General features: G+C 35.4%; 2 protein-coding genes across 2 annotated transcripts; one reads left to right on the plus strand and one right to left on the minus strand.

Annotated features, from left to right (window-relative positions):
- The first annotated feature begins 1,346 nt into the window (after nt 1-1,346).
- On the plus strand, nt 1,347-2,271 carry LOC143469111 (kappaPI-actitoxin-Avd3b-like). Its single transcript, XM_076966675.1, has 3 exons — nt 1,347-1,628; nt 1,764-1,845; nt 2,053-2,271. Exons 1-3 carry the CDS (start codon nt 1,580-1,582, stop codon nt 2,162-2,164), a joined length of 243 nt encoding a protein of 80 aa, XP_076822790.1. The 5' UTR covers nt 1,347-1,579; the 3' UTR covers nt 2,165-2,271.
- A 3,776-nt stretch (nt 2,272-6,047) lies between these two features.
- LOC143469248 (proteasome activator complex subunit 3-like) lies at nt 6,048-11,777 on the minus strand. The gene is made up of 7 exons (XM_076966885.1): nt 9,013-11,777; nt 8,274-8,369; nt 7,374-7,548; nt 7,049-7,230; nt 6,831-6,913; nt 6,627-6,753; nt 6,048-6,499 (listed from the first exon to the last, which is right to left on the minus strand). Exons 1-7 carry the CDS (start codon nt 9,052-9,054, stop codon nt 6,419-6,421), a joined length of 786 nt encoding a protein of 261 aa, XP_076823000.1. The 5' UTR covers nt 9,055-11,777; the 3' UTR covers nt 6,048-6,418.
- Nucleotides 11,778-14,429: the final 2,652 nt, after the last annotated feature.

The raw sequence follows: 14,429 nt of genomic DNA on the forward strand, positions 1-14,429 counted from the left end.
ATTTCAGCAAAGTGAAAAATGCACGCTGAATTGTTATCATTCTATTGTTTTTTTTGCGATATAAAAGTATTGAAGAAAGTCACCTTTCGAATTAATGAAGCGGAAGCTGAAATGGCCACTCAATTTCGCAATTGACTATTATAACTTTCCAGGCTATTGCTCTTTGTGTTAACGAGTAGCGTGGTTCAATGACCCTAGTTGTTGTCGACGCAAACCATCAGCTTTTTTATGACAAGAAAGTATTTCCTCAATACAAGTCAAGCAGGATGACGATTATTTTGAAGTTGATTTCGTGTTTTGCAATCAATCTTCAGGTTTTTGTTTTTCCGCGACCAATAAATTTTAATTACTTCAAATTGTTCCGCTGCGCGATTCTGCTATAGGTGCGGTGGCTCCTTCAGTCATTTTTAAACAAATTTTCTCTTTCTTTAAGTTGGATATATACAGGTTGAAAGTGAACTTTCCAAAATAGTTACGTAAACTCACAAACACATGATGGATACCGACAGAATATTTCAAAATCAGGAACAACGCATTAATTAAATTATTAAACGATCATGAAAATTGATTTACAACAACGTACAATATTTACAGAGTGTTGTCAAGCAAAATCTATTACCATCCCCGATCAACCTTAACTAATTTGTACAACATTAGTGAATAGGTTTAAATACTATACAGTATATCACTTACCAATACATATTAAATGCTTTACCATGAAACATGAACGCACTTTATAGCAATAAACAAAAACCTTGAACGTAAATAAATGAAAAAACAAAACGAAAATGAAATAAAAATGAAAAATCAAAACCCTTCGAAAGCGTAAAAACAAGTAATTAAAACAAAATTATTTTGAAATAGAAAATGCAGTTGCTCAACAAAACAGAAAAATTGTTTTCGTTTATAGTTGAGAGGTGTGTTGTTTAGTATTCGCAGAAATCGAGACGTCATCGGCTGCACGCAAAAATAAAAGGCGGAAAGTCACTTTGAAGTTTTCCAATCGCGTGAAGCGAAGCGTTTTATGACCGAGATCTTTTGTGCTTCTTGAAATTCAAGCAACCGGAGGAAATGTTTTTTTAAATTGTTTCCTCACGTCATCTGCGAAACAAACAACCGACCCTTTGACGTAAGACTTCTTTCTCCACAAGCACACTCAAAACCAATCAACAGTTGTATTTTGAAGGCAAACTTTTTTTTCACTTAATGTTTTTAAACTTCGATTCAAGTTACGTCCAGAAAGATTTAAAACCCGTAAGCTTTCTCTGCATTGTTCACAACAGTATGGCCTTTCTAAGAGTGATTAAGACGTTTAGTAGAGTCGGTTGAAAGGATGCGGAAGCAAACAAAATCTTAGCACAGTTTAAGAACTAACTCCATGAATTTTACGCTGTACGTAATTCAGAAAGAATAGAACTGAAAAAATCCTGTCGTTTACTTTAAGCTTTTCTAGCAACGTTCGACTTCTAAGTGCGCCCTTGCTATTTAATTAGAACTGACTCGAGTTTTTGTTCCTCAGCTATCAAAATCTTATCAATATAATCATTGTGAAAGTAATTTGCGATCAACTTCAAGCAACATGGGAAAAGGTTTGATTTTAATGCTGGCTGTTACCATTCTTTTGGCAGGTAGGTCTTTTATTCAACGCTTTCTGAACTATATCGATATATTTTCGTATAAAACAGCTATAACAACCATTTTGGTTTTCTTTAAACATTTAGTTATTTATACGTGCACACACCAATACAAAGTATTTTTCAAAGGCGTTGCTGACTTGGTTCTTGGTAATGAGGACTGCAATCTGCCGAGTAAAATGGGACGTTGCAAAGGATATCATATAAGATGGTGACGACATAAAAGTTTACTTCTTCATAATTGTAGTTATTTGAATTTTCTACGTAATATTTTTGTACAAAAAATCTATTCTAAAATATTGATATTCCACGCTCATGAGTTGGTGCAATAACCTTTGCTTTTTATATGAGCGTTTGTAGGAGTTGAAATTGAAAGCAAACTCCGACTTTATGTTAATCACACGCTTTTGACTTTCAGGTTCTACAACTCTGAAGCTGCATCTTGCCAGGTCTTCGTGTATGGAGGATGTAGGGGAAACAACAATAACTTCAAGACCCAAGAAGAGTGCGAAAGAGTTTGCGGAAACTAAAGGATGTTCAGGCTTTATGTCTGTCGTCACTTTATTGACCATGTATCAACTATATCCCTTTTCTTACACGTGTCATTGTATACAATAAAACATATCGTGTAGTGGCATTATCGATTCAAGTGTGATACTCCATCATGGGGAACCATAGCTCAATAGCGTACAGTATATATAGTTTTCAAAAGATGAGTGTATTTTATATGTTTAGTGATGCGTAAGCAAAGTTCTCCAGGACTTTCAAAAAACAAGGGACTCAAGTCTTTTAAAAATAAACTAATAAAAATTTGAAGTTTTATCTCAAACGTTTAAATTTATTGAAATTTCAAGAATTGATTAAAAACAAGCCCAAAAGTAGTAAATAAAAAAAGCCCAAAACCTCGCTTACATAAAAACGTTTTGAGCTGACAATAGAATGAAGAGGAAACAAATGTTAATGCATGAAACAAATGTTAAAGCATGCGAAAGCCTATACATAGACTTCGAAAGTATTTATCTCTCTACTGATGTAATTTCCGTGCAGGTAACCCTTTTCGACTCTAAAAAGAGATTTATAGGATGTATAAAAGACATAATGTACAGGCAAAGTAAAATTCCGTTAACCACCTTAAAATCTCCTCCAAATCTATTTTCTACAGTCACTGACAAAGCAAATTGTAAAGGAGTTACGCAAGTTGCAATGAAAGTTGTTAAACCGTACAGTTTACCTAAATGTTGCATTGGAAAGCACATGAAGAAGAAAACGGAAAAAGACTGTTAAAATTGATGCGGCAAATAATATTAAGAATAAAAGTATTACAGATGGAGATCAGGATTCAGGAAAGTTATGGAAAATAATACCAGCAAACTGGAAACGGTCCCGACACCCACTGATAAAGCACGTTTTCTGGACTTCATGGGTTTCGACATCGTTTTGAAAATAATAGATTAAAAAATCCATTAGCAAGCCTATTACAGGTGCCACGACGATACCCAGCATTTGAATTATACCAAAATGGTTAATGTATCGACTTTCCTTTGTTGCATCGCCATGAGCTAGCTGTTTTTAGATATGAATTCAACGTACCATAGAAAAACTGGTTACGCAATTGCGATATAGCAAGATGGTAGGCACCGAACCAGAAACTCTTTTGATAAATGATCTTTTGACTGTAAATATTCTCACTAAAATTTGATTGAGAAAGGTTCGACTGCTCAGGTACCTTTGTTAAAGGTGTACTTTCATTCCTGGTCGAATTCTGTCCTTGACAATCTCCTAGTCCATATTTGAAATCAGAAGACACATTGTATGGAATGTGCATTTGTGGCATTAACAAGAAGCTTCTGATAAACGGTAACAATCCGCAAAATGCTGTAAACACAAATATTGTTTGCAAAGTAGGCTACAACCACGTTGATAATTAAGCAATCTTTGCGAACATAACGACCATTCCACTTGAATCAAATGCTCCTTCAATCAAAGACACTCACAATCCTTGAAGCTTCGGAAAAAGATGGGCTGTGGGAACATTAGAAATTAGGAAGCCGCAATCACTCGTGCTAATCAGGGTAAAAAACAAATATACAACCCAGGATCCCTTCTTGCTTGTGAAGGCGAGAATGAGACCAGCGACAAAACCTACAGGTAGATTACACACATTTGCCAACACCATGGATAGTGTGAGCACCAAATCTAACTTGCCCCCTTGAAATGAGCAAAGATTTTCATAATCAGAAGAAACATTTTCAGGCGATGCAGAGCCCCACTCATTGAAGTAACCTTCGTGGTGCAGAATAAAACCTAGCAAACTTCAACCAAAAACAATTCCGCTGAAAAAAAGATTCTGCAAAACCCAGTGATGAGTATTACTGCATACCCACAAGACATATTTATGCCACGCATCCTAAGCAAAGTCTATGACCAAACGGCAGAAAAAATTCGTTTGAAATTTTTTGTGTTTTCTGTGACACATTAGATTCTAAAAGCATTTGTTAATAAGTATTTCGAATATTGCTTCCACTAAAAGGATCCCTCAGTTGCCTTATTAGGTTTTAGAAGCTGTAGAACGATGTGGTGGTATTAAAAAATGCATGTTTGATTTTCGTGACGTCATACCGTGACATCTTGTCAAACAATGATGTTCCAAATGATACATTATCGTTTTGTAAAACATACACCCGACAAATCGATCACATTGCTTCACTCGTTGCCGTATTGCCGGGACATAAAATATTTCCGACATTTGAGATAACAAAGAAATCATCGCAATCAAATAAGTCAATTCACGATCTAAGGAGGCCATGCTTTCCTCTCAAGAACCTAACTTTTTGAGTTATATGTAAACTTGGCGTTTTTACGTCTTCATTACTTTTCGTTCGTTGCATTTTCCTGTTTGCGGCTCCTTATCGGCTATAACCACTGTTTGATTAAATACAGTAGGCCTACTATGAAAGCTCCGTTCAAATTGCCATCTACTGTGCAAGTAAATAAGAGAAAATAAAGTTCATTTGTCGGCGTTTTAAGCAGTTTTTTCAGGCGTACAAAAAATATTTTTGCTCTCTGCGAATTTTGGGGCGGATGTTTCAAAGAAAAAATCAAAAAATCTTTAAAAATTAAAATTTGTTAAAAATTTTTGCCCCGCTTGCAACACAATTCAAAATACAAATTAATAAACTAAAATAAGAAAAGTTTTTATTCTTCAAAGCAGTGTTTCCCAAACGTTTTTGGTGTGCTGATTCCTTTTTCATTAAAAGAAAATTGCGGCAATATAGGCTAACTTGCTTAGGCCTACCAATTTTTGTTTAAGACTTTCCTCAGGCTGAGGATGAAAATTGTGATATACCATACCATATAGCACCACACTCATAGGGGAAAAACTTGCGACATGGCTATGCGTGTTGTAGGTTTAGATTCAATAAATTAAAACATCTGCAACAGATCAACGAAAATCTCCAACGGAAATATTTCTGCAGAAGATTTGAAATAGTGTAAAACGCTTTCATGCAGCTGTTAAAGTTACTTTATTGGTCAGTTTTCACTCATTTAGAAGAAACTGTTTTCTTGAATGGCACAACGGCGCTTGAAAGATCAGGCTTACAACTATATGAATATGGCAAACGTTATTCAGCAGATTTGAAACATTTATTGCATTATGTTATAATATGCGAAGGAAACCTAACTTAGAATTAGAATAAACTAACTTAGAATAAATTAGAATTTTTATGAAACTTCTGCGTAGTTTATTATTCAGGTTTGGTTAGTCCGCAAACATGTTATACGCAGTAATAGTTATTACAGCTTACGACATTAATACATCTTAAAAAACTTTATATCGAGTTCTAAAAATTAGTATCAAAAATAACTAACAACAAAAAGCTTCTGGTCTCTGATCATGCACATTCTTGGCTATTGATGTACAAGCTTATGTATTTAAATCAAATTACAATAAGATAAATACCATAATTGTGGACGTTAATATCTCATAAAGTAATGTCCACTATCATCATGGATAACTTAGTATCGTTCTAGTTTAAGCAAACTCTCGCACAATCAGCTTTGTATTGAAGAAATGTACAAGTAGAAACTACATTAATTTTTCCTTCCTTCTTCTATTTAAAATATTGGTTCTTGCTGTGTTGAAATACTGTAAGCTACCATACATGGTTATGTACCGGAGGTGGCCCTCGCCTGCCGCCGAAAAAGTGCATTTTTAACCTAAAAGTTTGCAATATAAACCAAAATAACGAAAAGACGAGACTAACCTGCGCGATATCACTATGCTTCACTCACCTAAACAATGTCGTATTAATCGGCACGTTGTTTTCCTTCGGGAAGCAAAAACAGCTTGCGTAAAACGATGTGCGAGTAGCCTACCATATAATCGTATAGTGCAGCTTTCTTGGTCTTAACTTCATACAAAATCACAACTTTTATTTACGAAAAGCAGAACACATTAACGTTGGGTGATTTCCCAGAAAAGAAAATCTTCATAATTGGATTTGAACATAGTCACAATGGAAGTCACCAAAAAGAGTTAAGATTGACAAATTTCACAAGCTTAGTATAACAATTTCATTATCTCGAAATAGACAGAGGTTACAAAACAACAGCTAAAAGCAGTGAATGTTAAGTATTGGCAGTTTCAAAGCACGACTGTCCCATAACCAGATAAAAAGAATAAAACACTTTCGAGACCACATTTTTCTCTCCCATGACGTCAACATTCGCGAGCCCTCAACCCTTAAACATTTACATCACTGCAAAATGTTTGGGGGAAACCCTCAATACATTCCGTCGATGTTAACGTTCCGTGGTTTCTTGATTTTTTCAATATTTTTTATAATCATGTCGTGAAGAACTGACTGGAAAAATAATAGTGGAGTTAGTAAAGAATTTCCTACGAATTCCAAGGTAGACATCTATTCACAAAAATGGTTTGCTTAACTAGCAACTAAGAACCATAACGTACTGGAATATAAAATTACTTACATAATGATTTCTTAGTTCTGAAGCAATTAAACGCAAACTCAAAAACTGCTTTTCATCCAGTTCGCCAATAAATTGTCTATAGTCTCCAATGTGCGGATACTTTGCGGCCTTTGCTATAATTTGACCCCTAAACATTGTAAAGCATTAGCGGCCGCTCATGATTTGCTCTGTAGTTTAAACACAAAATCAAGTTGTAAGTTTTACCTTGTAAAGAAATATTTAGAGATTTGGTCAAGAAACGAAGCGCTTTCACCTTCAACTTGTCGTAATTCTGATAGGGTTTCTTCCTAAAAGTAAGAAAATACTTTGAAATACCCAAGAGCAACAACCGCCACTGAAGTAAAAAAACTATTTATCAAATTTGGCGCTTAGACGTCAAAAAAGAAACTGACAGTCAACAGGCGTATTACTAATCTATGCACCTGTATAGAAACTCCAAAATTGTTGCCATCTTCTATTTTTGGTATAAGAAGAGTGACCCACATGCGAACTGTATTGCATTTTTCAATTAGAGTCCGAACTTCGGGTTTTAAGAGATCAACTATTTTTAAAACCTTTTCGTTGCATGGAACAACTCCATTAGGAAAAATGAAAACTTTAGTCCCTGCAAAAAGCAAATCAATTTTAATTCGGAATCCACCTTCATAATAACAGCATGCAGTCCACCACAGGAACAGAGATATGGAACGTAATGTTTCACTGCCACCCAAAGTATGATAGTAAATGATTTCATTAGAAATTACGCACCTGATTCGCCTGCTTCACCGTGCTCGTTAACAGTTGTGGCAAGTTTTCGCTTCTTGCTTGACGATGGACCATTTTGATTGTCACTGTCATTGTGGTTTAACACAATTGGATCAGGAACCGGAAGATTGATGGGACCTTTCACAGAGGTTGTCTTTTCCAGCTGCAGAAAATCTTCCTGAAATTACAAAAGGAACAATCACAACTTGTAAGACATCACACCAGCATAAACATTCGATGTTACTGAATATCACTATGTAGTAACCATACAAAAACAGCATGAATGCAACAACAAAAGCAAACCAGAATCTGAAGTATGGTGGACGCTTAGTAACTAAAAGATTTAAGCGGGCGAAAAAATTGCTTAGAGTTGTACAAGATTGATAAAATTGACAGCAAATAATTTTCGGTGGAGATATTAGGTAGATGAAAAAAGACACATTGTAGAAACCAATATTTCAACTTTAACACATTCTTAAAGTTGTTACACCATTTAAACAGCAAGTTACCAGAAACGAGCATACATGATCTGCACTGTTCCAAATACACAGTATAGCCTATGCATGGCATAAATATCTGATTTTTTTACTCATACAGTATATGATTTCTAAGTTTTTCTAGTGAATTTTTTTAATTTTTGGAAAAAAGTTTTCCACTGGTTCTAATAAAGTGTTTCATAATAAAAAATGAGTATATATTACAAACTTGTTCGCTAAGGAACTGTGGTAAAAATTTTACATATACGAGAGTCGACACTTTTTGATCTAATTCACAATTATACATGAAACAAATCGCAATTAAAAAAGCTCATTTCACCTGCATGAAGAAGTATTCAGTTTATAAAAAATGTAGAGCAGATTAAAGAACTTGTTAAAAATTTATGCCATAAGAAACAATTATTACCTTCAATAGCGCGTCTAGTTCAATGCATTTTCTTGGAAAGAAATCTGCAATCAAATGTTCAGCTTCGGTAGTGATGTCTTCCCTGAATTTGTCAACCTGAATATTCCAAAATAGATAGCTCTGTATAACGTATTTATAATTCACTGGTGCGCAGGTTGTGTGCAATGCAACCATTTTATGTAACTTGCATAACTTCAATATGTATATAGACTATATTTTGTAAAAATATGTGCTCTGCAATTGTTAAAGTCATAAATGCCATCGTCTGTGAACTCATTGTTGATACTAGAAATTACATTTGTTACAGCATAATACCAAAAACTAAGTGTTAGACATCATGTATTTCTATATATAATAAATAGTATTTTCATATATTGAAAACTTTTGTACATTGTACGCTGTAATATAATATGTTTGTTTTTAAGGTTTGTATATACATCGTGTATTCGTATGTATGTTTCTATGTAATTAACTGATTGTCTGGCTCTCGCAGTTTTCAACACATTCAAATTTGGCCCTTTGCATAAAATGATTGCACGCTTCTGATACCAGTAAATAAAATGATTTAATACTATTTATAAAGATGCATTTTACTAAAAAGCCAAAAAATGTGAACTACTGGAAAGTCGCATTTGAAATGTTAAAACACTTAAAGTCATTTGTAGTAAAGTGTGTTAATGGTAAGAATAAAAAATGTAACTGATAGGAAGAAATGACGAAAAATCTACACATTTCTCACCTTTTCCTTCAGATCTGCATCATGAATTGCCAACTTATCCATTTTAAAAAGAGAAACTTAGATACTTGATGGAACAATATGCAATAAAAGACTTTACATGTATATAATAGCCAATTTTTCAGTTGATATAAAGTTACTGTTAAAGAAAAGAAATATGTATACAGTGAGACCTCGTTAATCCGGACCACTTTGTTCCATCACAAAATGTCGGTTTAGCGGGGTATCCGGATTATCGGAAAACGAAAAATCAATCAATCTTGCAAATGCAGCACCGTATTCAAAATGCAGTATGAACCTTACTCCAATTCAAAGTACCTGGTTTATTATGACATTACCTACATTATTATGCGTAGATAATCGGCTATTGTTTTCGTTAACTATTTACTGTATCTAGGACAATCATAAATCATTTTCGCTTCACTCTTAATAATCCGGTTTATCGGATTTTTTTGCTATAGATTTAGCACATTTGTTCCAAAACTTTTGAGTCGGAGTCGGACAGCGGGGTTTCCGGATTAAAGGGGTAAAATGCATAGGAAGAAATCCGTTCTCGGCAGTTTTGTGTCGGATAGCGGGGATTCCGGTTGTTCGGGGTCCGGATTAACGAGGTCTCACTGTACTATACTTCACCAAGAGCTAAGCTATTATTAAAAAGCCTTCAATGACATTTTACAACTGTTAAACTGGGTCTTGTGGAAAATCATGGAGCTCGGAAAAATATTTGATCAACAGAGTTATACCAGTATCTTGTTTTTGTGCAATAAGGAAGGAGGAAAATTCCTGGTTACACCTGAAATTTCCGTGATGTTCTTATCAAACTACCGGCAACTGTTTTTTTCCAAATCAATATCTTCTGAAATCAACAAGAAATCATATTTTGCATATTCACAGAAGCATGGAAGATATCACAACGGAAGAGACATTTCCTAGATTGAAAATAGCTTATCTACTACTCCCTGCAATGATTCCTTCCATTCCAGGGAGTAGTACATAAGTTATTTTCAATCTCAATATACTTTAGGCGAAAAGTGTTAAAATTCATAAATTTAGGATTGTAAACAAACATTGGACAGTAATATTGGACAGTTCTGTATTTCGTGGCAGCTGTATACACGACATAAATTTCAAAAAACTTTCTGCACTCTTGACTTTGTATGAGCCTTAATTTGAAGGACAAATAAATAGCCATTGCACAACCTACTCTTAACCTTTCATAATAGATTATAACCTAGGAAATTCATCAGCTTTTCTTGTGCAGGAGATTCTCTTTATCAAAAAAGTTTTGCACAAAACACGAAGCAAAGGCCACATAAATATAGCAGCCAAAAGACAATCCAAAAACTTCAAATATCAAAATGTTTAGAATTATTGAAGTGTGACGAATGAACAAGATTGGCTTTTTCATTTTTCCATAATAATTGGTTAAATTTGGATAAAAATTTATCAGGCACACAAGACTTTTTGATAGGCCGTTAAATAAACCTATACATACATAAGTGTTTGATATGAATTGAACAAAGATTTAATAGGTGCACATTTGGCTAGCCATTGCATACATGAGTTATTGGGTCTGCACACCAGAAATTTCGGTGAATCCTGCCATGAAATACAGATTCGGATTTTGGACAATAATCCTGCTTCCAATAAATTCGCTGCACATACGTTTCTTACTGCTATACGCAAATTCCCTTACAATGTTAACTCTTTTTCCACAGCTACGACTAATTTTTTTGAACAAATGACTGCTTTTGAAAGTCTAAACACATGCCATATACAGTATAGCTATTTTTCATGATTTCTTGTCACCCCAACTGATATTTTATAACATAGGAACCCAAACCTAACCTAAATCTACAATTTAATTTAATTCCATTAAACCCTAAATAGCTTAAATCGATTTTTTGCATACCCATTCTCGTAACTTAACCGCCTATCTTTAACAATGGGCTGCGTGACTTACTTACGGTCTGGACTGCAGAGTATGGTCGTTTTTAGAAAAATATTGGGTGAGCCAAACAACCAAAAAGGACTAGTGCCGTGCACAAAAATATGCTCAGAGGCAATGGAAGTGTACAAGTACACAGTGATTTACACAATTTGACTTGTTTAACCCTGCTCTGGTACCATGAAAAAAACCACTTAAATGGTACCCTGGGGTCAATATGACCCCATCACTGAAAATGCACTTATACACCAGGCGAAAAATTCAATTTGTTATCAAGCAATATTTATTGTCAGAACAATGTAGTGTAGTGCCGGTGTTGTGTAGTGGTGGTGTTGTTGGTGGTGGTGTTGTTGGTGGTGGTGTTGTTTCTGGTGGTGTTGTAGTGCTCAATACACAATTAATTTACTCCTGGCACTGATTACAGACCATTTTGCTGTGTTCTTCGCAGCTGGTGTTGTGACATGTACTGCAGGTGAATCTACACTTTTTGTCCAATCCAATTGTCTAGTCTTGGACAAATGAAGCACCTCTTGCACCCTGACGGATGATGGTGTTTGGAACAGCTGGAGGTGCTTCTGTTAAAATGCCACAGCTGCGAATAATTTGCTTCACATCTTGAGGTGTTTGACGTGCCACCAGACTACGCTTAGCATCAGAGGAATGATCAACGATACGGTTCTTTATGACCCCAAACAAGAAAAATATAAAAACTTCTAATAAACGCAACAAAGTTGTGTGAGTGAAAACAGTAAACGAGAACCTATAAAGAAAATAGGAGACCGGAGTAATTTACAAGATCTTACTGTTTGGAATATATAACCTATCAAATGAGCCTGGGGTCATATTGGTGGTCATCGATGGTACCAGAGCAAGGTTAATCTTCAAATCAATTGGAAACTTAGTGCAGTGAAGCTGCCTATGCCAAACTCTGCAGTCCGGCTAACAGTGAAAGCAGTGACTGACTTTTGTTTAGGAAATAAAAACACTAATTTTGGTGTGATGGTGTGCACTGAAGACTCACTTGTCGTACTGCAGAGTATGACAGTTTTCGTCTACATCTTGGGAGTGTAGAAGCAAAATTCTGATGTGCAAGGAAACAGCTGGTCAAACGCAGCTCATGGCCCAGGCACGTTCGGTGTTTGTGCTTGGCGAAGTGAGGCCTTTTATAATAAAAAACTGATATAAAAGAAGTGTTTTTTGGAAAGATGGCTCTACTTCCAATGTGCAATACCATTTCAGCTAAAAAATCCTGCCATGCTCTGCAATTTGGCACACTTGTTTATTTACTATAAATTGGTGTTTACACAAAAAGTTTTTTTTTGTTCGTTTACTATAAGTCAACGTGAAGATGAAAAATTCAGAGTGCATATTGATGAATCTTCTATGTGCAGCTACCATATTTTCCACTATGGCACATAGTCAACGTTGTCGTAACAAAATGGCCGTTGTTTGGCTTTGCTTTAACACAACTGCTACTGTCATAAATTGCTCATTTAATGCATTTCTACTTAACTGTTAATACTGCAGTCTGCATCGGCGATAGGTAAGTTATACTTAGCTCAGCAGTCCAATCTCCTGGTCATAGTGCTCAATCGTGTAAGGCAACTGCATGGCACTAGACATACAGTGTTCAGGTGTTTTAAGACGGATTATTATCGCCGAGTTTCGACCTTTCCACAAGGATAACGATTCTGATGCACATATAGGCCTACCAAAGCTTTGGTTATGTATACGACCTAGAGGCTACAACATAGGGTACGATGAACAGCTTCTGTGTTCTGGTGTTACCATAATGTATTATTGGTACCGGTACCATGGATGCATTTATTGCATACATAGGCTATCCTAATATAGGCCTATATATATATACGTAAATGCCGGTACAATTTTTTAGCGTGCGATCGACATGAACTAGCCTACCTTATTCTTGCGCTTACCACTCAACGTACAAAAGCTTGCAGCCCCTGCCTGAAGTCCGGCCTATACAGGACTTTCTTTTTAGCTGAATCACGTTTCAGACAAGACCGCTCAGAAATTCGGAATTATCATGTTGGTTCATGTTTTCCTAAATACTCATGGTCCAAACCACACGAGAAAGTTTGAAATAGGCGATTGATTTCACTTCAATATCATTAGTCATTACTCATTAGAGTCATTACTATACCTATATAGTTTATGGACAGAAATTTTCCCATGAGCTAACCCCTGCTAACAGCAACTGCCAACAGAAATCTTTAAATACCGCTAGATGACTAAGAGAGCTAAGATAATTAAGAGAAATACGAGGACTAAAGAAATTAAGAAGGTTAAAAAATTAACAGAACTAAGAGGGCTAAGATAATTAAGAAACTTAAGATGTCTATGATATAACGTTTGCATGGTTTTCTTAGTTCTCTAGCGGTATTTAGAGAAGTCCACTGCCAAGTGGTATTGGTTTGTCTTTTCCGTCATGATAAACTGATGAAAATGAAAAATCTGCTTTCACCATGAGTTAAACTACAAGATGAATTTCAGAAAATCGCTAGCTTTCAATTTCGTTGTCGATGAAAAATTTCCAAGATAAAAACGATCTTATTTCATCAGTATAATGATGAAATGCTGGAACAGGCTACACTAGAATTAACCGTTAGAAGACAACAGTTACCATAAATCACAAACCTTGGCTAAAATCCCGTGCATGTTCTGGGACATTTTAGACAAAGAATTCCTAATCTGGCCAGGAATTGGGGCACTGGAAGTAAACATATAGTCGTAGAAGACCCAGAAATATCCTAAAACTTACTACCTAAAATGAAGCTGAAGAAGTGGAAATCCAAGACGCTTGAGATTAATTGTCAATGATTGGAAGGAATGCAGATGCCTCATTGCCTTATGTGCCACGTGAAGAGAGTAAGTAAGTCATAAACTAATTACACTTACTTACTGACTACCACCTATTTACCAGCAGACCTAATTTGCAAGTTAAAGTACCGTATGTAAATTATCACAAGCAAATTAAATATGTTTCACAATTTTATTCCACAAATCCATATTCTACATGCGATAGATACTTCAGAACTCATTCTAATCTACTGTACGTAATAATCCACTACGGTGGCTACGCCATTTTCACCAGCAAAATACACTCTTAAGTTAACACACTAAAAACTGTTTTTGGTTAGATTGAGTTAACTCCAACCACAGATTTAAAAGACTAATTTATGTTGCCAATCAATTGCCAAAACTTGCTGACATTAACCACTCATCCGATTCATACCTTTGTACTACATCGACTATTCAAATGTGATTAGTGCTAGTAATGAGTAGGCCTAAGTATTCGTCAGCTATCAAAACTGACGTAGACTTGGCTATATGGACGTTTCGCTGAAGCTTGCCGTGCGTCGCTAACATTTTCTTGTCGTTTGCGCCAATTATATAGCCTACATCCTTAATATTGTATGGTTTACAATTTACATCATGCAATAGCGAAGTT

This window comes from Clavelina lepadiformis, chromosome 8, assembly GCF_947623445.1.
Source record: "Clavelina lepadiformis chromosome 8, kaClaLepa1.1, whole genome shotgun sequence".
Taxonomy (NCBI): domain Eukaryota; kingdom Metazoa; phylum Chordata; class Ascidiacea; order Aplousobranchia; family Clavelinidae; genus Clavelina; species Clavelina lepadiformis.